The sequence below is a fragment of the Ctenopharyngodon idella genome, chromosome 24 (assembly GCF_019924925.1).
Source record: "Ctenopharyngodon idella isolate HZGC_01 chromosome 24, HZGC01, whole genome shotgun sequence".
Lineage (NCBI taxonomy): Eukaryota > Metazoa > Chordata > Actinopteri > Cypriniformes > Xenocyprididae > Ctenopharyngodon > Ctenopharyngodon idella.
The window spans coordinates 1,014,396-1,020,395 of NC_067243.1; the positions used below are offsets into that span (position 1 = coordinate 1,014,396).

Below are 6,000 nucleotides of genomic sequence, written 5' to 3' on the forward strand. Positions count from 1 at the left end.
CAGACATGACAAACTGACCTTAACTATCACACACTGTTTGATACAAAAATAAAACTGTGAAGAGGATATTTATTTATTTATTTATTTATTTATTACAGTGACTACAGTGGAGTGAAGCTGCTTTCAGTGTAATTTATACAAATGTATGTAATGTCAAGAAAAACTTACTGTTAAAAAATATTTACATTTCTTACTTCTGTAACTCTAGCATATATTAGTTTGTAAGCAGCTCACGCTGTTGTAAATCCTGCCCACTTCTTTGCATTGTCACACATGCTTCAGTGCTCTGAGAGTGTTTATAGTGCTGTGAGTTTAACACTTCATGACTGAGAGCAGAACAGAACACAATCTTCATCATCACACAAGACAAAAGAACAACAATGAACAAAATCACCTTCTTCATCTGGACTCTTTCACTGTTTGCTCAAGGTTTGTAGTAAAATAGTCTAATGATTAATAATTCCTTTAAAATATATTATATATAAATTATTCTCTTGAAATATTACGTTTATAATTTTTTTTTTTTTTTTTTTTTTTTCTCTCAGAGTGTAGAGGACAGATCACTGTAACTCAGAGACCATCAATAACAGCTCAACCAGGACAAGAAGTCAGAATAAACTGTAAAACCAGCAGTGCAGTGTATAGTGGTAATTACTTACACTGGTACTTACAGAAACCTGGAGAAGCTCCTAAACTCCTCATATATATAGCAACAAGCCGTTATACTGGAACTCCATCTAGATTCAGTGGCAGTGGATCTGGCAGTGATTTCACTCTGACCATCAGTGGAGTCCAGACTGAAGATACAGGAGATTATTACTGTCAGAGTTTACACTATCCAAACAGTGTATGGGTGTTCACACAGTGATAAAGAGTGGTACAAAAACCTCGGTCAGTCAGACGTCACAGTGATGCACTGATACAGCTGAGAGATACTGCAGCTGCTGATGGAGGATCACAAACAACACAATGGTGTAAAGAAGAACTGCAGTATTCAAGTACCAGAGACTTTATTTATTATGATGTATTAACCTCTTAACCCGCACCGGCCCGTGGGTGGGCCGCAGTGTGACGTCATAACATTTACACTTAATTTTTTAACACTTTTGGCCTTAATATGGTACCATTTGAAAGCTTAGATTCACAGCTTTACATAGAATATAATGACTTTTGTTTTTATGTTACTGCAGCTGCTGATGACAACACAATGGTGTGTCAAACCTTTATTTTATAGACTTTATTTATTATGATTTATTAAGTAAACATGTAACGTACAATCTTATATCACTTACTAAACTTAACTAAAATCTGGAGAAAATGTGAGTGGTGCTCGTCCCTGCAAAACTTTACACTACAATATTATCTGTATTATTTACTGTAGGAAAGTCAATCCCTTTAATTGCTCTTCTATACTTCACCACTAGAGGGTCACATGTCTTTAACATAACTGAGATCTACACTCCTTTCCTTTAAGACCGTGACTGCATCCAAAATCACATTCTTCACATTCTCTATATAGTAGGTCAAAAACAGTATGTGACAACAGAAGTATGTCTGAATTCACAGTCTGAATGTTTCTATGATAAAGTCTGTATGGTGTTCTGGTGGCCTGTAAACAGTAGCCAGCACAAATGTCAAACAGGATCGTACGCTAGACAACGTTACATAAAGCACCATCACTTCGAATTAATTATATTTGAAAGACTTCTGAGTAATACTGAAGATAATGACAACATGGCAGATGTAGTACGTCCAGATTACATTCATACACACACTCATACTATACAAAACATACTTTTTTAGCGATCGTGAAGTAATTACTTGATCAAAATAAGTGCCTACTGAAGAGAGTATGTGATTTCAGATTAAGATTACTGTGGCGAGGGGGGCGTGGTTCAGCGGAGTCAGCAGCGGGAGAAAGAGTCAGGAGACGAACGGTGAGTGAGTGGGTTAAATGCAAATGACGAACACCTGTCTCTTGTTTCAGTAATTGATGCCGGTGCAGAATCTCCTGGTCTTCGACGACCTGAAAAGGGCCATCCTCCAGCGGGTCGGCCGGAGCCCTGAAGAACAATGCCAGCGGTTCCGTTCCCTGGAACTGGGCGAGTCCGGCCGTTCGTGTTGGCCCAACAGCTCCGGGACTCCTGCCGCAAATGGCTGTTGGCTGAGGGAAGCGACGTGGAGAAGATTGTCGATCGAGTGGTACTGGAGCAGTTCATTACTCGGCTCCCACGGAGGACAGCCGAGTGGGTTCAGTGCCACCGCCCCACGTCGCTGGACTCGGCCATCCACCTCGCGGAGGACCATATGGTGGCATGCCCAGGGGTCGGCGAACCCCTCCCATCTCTCTCTCTCTCTCCTTCTTCCCCTTCTGTTCCTCTCTCTCGTCCTGTCCCTCTCTCCAGGTCCCGCCCACCTGTCCATCCCGGGGGCGGGTTTGACCAGAGCCAGTTTGGGGGTCCCAGAGCCCCGCCCAGGAGGGCGGGACTGACTTCCGCTGGACAGGACCCCGCTCCTGTTTCTCCGCTTTCTCCACGCCAATCATTTACCCCACTCCCTGCCACTGGGGCGGCGGGGAGGTCTGGGACAGCCTGTTGGCATTGCGGGGACCCGGAGCATTTCGTGGACAGGTGCCCAGTGATGGAGGTTGGGACAATGGTCCGGGTCCCGGACGCCCCGCAGGCTGCCCCCGGTCAAGCTGGCTGGTATCAAATACCTGTGAGTATCAAGGGGGGTACATATCAGGCCTTGGTGGATTCAGGCTGTAACCAAACCTCGATCCATCAAAGCCTGATTTCATCCGGGGCATTGGATACAAGCCGCGTGGTTAAGGTGCGGTGTGTACACGGGGATGTGGTGGTATATCCGGTAGTGCCGGTCATTATCCAATTCAGGGGCCAAAAGCATAGCGTTGAGGTGGCAGTTAATCCGCACCTCCGGCATCCGTTAATTTTGGGGACAAATTGGCCAGCATTTTCTGAATTATTGGGTTATTTATGCACGGATGCCTCTTGGGGGAAAAAGGCGATGGTTGGGGATGCGCAAGTACAGGCGGGAGAGACTGAACGGGGACCACTGAGTGCTGCTTCAGGGGAACAGAGTGAAATTGAGAGAATAATTCTCTCGGATCGCAATGACTTTCCCCTGGAGCAGTCTCAGGATGAGACACTAAAACGTGCATTTGAGCAGGTCCAAACCATCGACGGTCAGCCTCTCCAGCCTGGACGGGCGCTTACCTATCCATATTTTGCAGTTATAAAAAATCGGTTGTATCGGGTGACCCAAGACACCCAGACAAAAGAAGATACAACCCAGTTGTTAGTTCCAAGGAGCCGCAGGGAAATGCTTTTCCAAGCAGCTCATTCTAATCCAATGGCTGGACACTTAGGGCAGGCAACGACACTAAATCGCATCATGACCCGATTCTTTTGGCTGGGCATTCACGAGAATGTGCGCAGGTGGTGCGCGTCTTGTCGTGAATGTCAGTTGGTAAATCCACCAGCCACCCCAAAAGCGCCTTTGCGCCCCCTCCCATTAATGCAGGTCCCCTTCGAGAGAATTGGTATGGACCTCATCGGGCCATTAGAGCGATCAGCCAGGGGACATCGCTTTGCATTAGTCATTGTGGATTATGCAACTCGATATCCTGAAGCAGTGGCTTCAGGATATTCCAAAAGAAATCCTCACCGATCAAGGCACAGCGTTTATGTCACGTACTTTATGCAAACTTTACGAATTATTGGGCATTAAAACGGTCCGTACCAGCGTCTTTCACCCACAAACTGACGGGCTGGTCGAACGTTTTAATCACACGCTTAAAACCATGATTCGTAAATTCGTGCACGAAGACGCCAAAAATTGGGATAAATGGTTAGAACCCCTGTTGTTCGCTGTGCGAGAAGTCCCGCAAGCCTCCACGGGGTTTTCCCCCTTCGAGCTTCTTTACGGACGCCAGAAACTTGGGAGGATGGACCATCTCAGAGTAAAAACGAAATTCAGTATGTAATGGACTTGAGAACAAAACTCCACACTTTGGGGCGGCTATCAACGGAGAATTTGTTACAAGCCCAGGACAGACAGAGCCGGCTGTACAACAGGGGAACTAACTTACGTAAATTCGCACCGGGAGAGAAAGTGCTTGTATTGCTTCCAACGTCAAGCTCTAAATTATTAGCAAAGTGGCAAGGACCATTTGAGGTCACACGGCAGATTGGAGATCTCGATTATGAGGTTATACAGTCTGATAGGAGAGGGGCACGTCAGATTTATCACCTCAATCTCCTTAAAAAATGGAATGAGGCAGAGGCAGTGATGTTGGCGATGGTAATTGGTGGAGAGGATGATCTCGGGCCAGAGGCGAATACCAAACACCAATCTCTCGCACTGGCCCCCGGCGGAGATCATCTCTCGCCCTCCCAGCTCACTGACCTAACGAAATTACAAGCAGAGTTTGCGGACATGTTCTCACCCCTACCGGGCCGTACTAATTTGATTCAGCACCATATCGAGACAGAGCCGGGCGTGGTAGTTCGCAGCTGGCCGTACCGTTTGCCTGAACATAAGAAAAAAGTGGTTCAGGCAGAATTAGGGGCAATGCTTGACATGGGCGTAATAGAAGAATCCAACAGTAACTGGGCGAGCCCGATAGTTTTAGTTCCGAAAACGGACGGCTCGGTTCGGTTCTGTGTGGATTATCGCAAGGTGAATGCTGTGTCGAAATTCGACGCGTATCCAATGCCACGGGTGGACGAACTGCTTGATAGGCTCGGTACGGCTCGGTTTTATTCGACATTGGACTTAACAAAGGGATATTGGCAGATCCCCTTGTCTCCATTATCTAAAGAAAAGACAGCTTTCACTACGCCGTTTGGATTACACCAATTTGTTACCCTTCCGTTCGGGCTGTTCGGGGCTCTGGCTACCTTTCAGCGTCTCATGGACAGGATTTTACGGCCCCATGCTGCATATGCTGCTGCCTATTTAGATGACATAATTATATTTAGTCATGACTGGCAGCGGCATATACAGCATTTGAGGGCTGTCTTGAGGTCGCTGAGAGAGGCTGGGCTCACGGCCAACCCGAAGAAGTGTGCAATTGGGCGGGTGGAAGTAAGATATCTGGGCTTCCACTTGGGACATGGGCAGGTGCGTCCCCAAATTGATAAGACGGCAGCAGTTGCGACCTGTCCGCGTCCCAAGACCAAAAAGGAGGTGAGACAGTTCCTAGGGCTGGCGGGATATTATAGAAGGTTTGTACCTAATTATTCGGACCTCACCAGCCCTTTGACTGATCTCACTAAAAAGGAGGCACCAGATACGGTCCAGTGGACGGAGCCGTGCCAGCAGGCCTTTACCCAAGTGAAGGCTGCTTTATGTGGCGGGCCGTTGTTACACTCTCCTGATTTTTCTTTCCCTTTTCTGTTGCAGACAGACGCGTCGGACAGGGGGCTGGGTGCCGTCCTGTCCCAGGAGATAGAGGGGGAGGAACGGCCGGTGCTGTACATTAGTCGGAAGCTCTCGAAGAGAGAGACTAAGTACAGCACCATAGAAAAGGAGTGTCTTGCCATCAGGTGGGCCATCCTCACCCTCCGCTATTATCTCCTGGGACGGAAATTCACCCTCTGTTCGGACCATGCCCCCCTGCAGTGGGGGGGGGGATGGCTCCCCGGCTTGAGTCGGGCGGTGGGGGTATGTGGCGAGGGGGGCATGGTTCAGCGGAGTCAGCAGCGGGAGAGAGAGTCAGGAGACGAACGGTGAGTGAGTGGGTTAAATGCAAATGACGAACACCTGTCTCTTGTTTCAGTAATTGGTGTGGAGAGAGTATATAACACCAGGAGAAACAGGAGTGGAGGAGAGAGAGAAGGACTACTGACTGCTACCCCGCTGGATATGTCTTTTTGAGAGAGAATTGTGAATGATTTATGACCGCTTTGTGCCTGTCTGCACCCCTTTGGTTTTTGTATATGGTGAATTGGTTCAAATAAAGCAGTCACTAGTCAA

General features: G+C 47.4%; 1 protein-coding gene across 6 annotated transcripts in view; it reads left to right on the top strand.

Annotated features, from left to right (window-relative positions):
- Window positions 1-6,000, top strand: part of LOC127506549 (uncharacterized) — an 88,700-nt gene extending 82,700 nt beyond the window's left edge. For 3 of the 6 annotated variants that reach the window (XM_051883129.1, XM_051883131.1, XM_051883130.1), the window contains exons 2-3: window positions 546-2,718; window positions 5,428-6,000. In XM_051883129.1, the coding sequence (XP_051739089.1) occupies window positions 2,074-2,718; window positions 5,428-5,757 (975 nt within the window). In that variant the 5' untranslated portion in view covers window positions 546-2,073 and the 3' untranslated portion in view covers window positions 5,758-6,000. Of the gene's footprint in view, window positions 1-230; window positions 430-545; window positions 2,719-5,427 lie in introns of those variants that run through there. The other 3 variants (XM_051883128.1, XM_051883127.1, XR_007928013.1) reach the window with 3 other exon arrangements.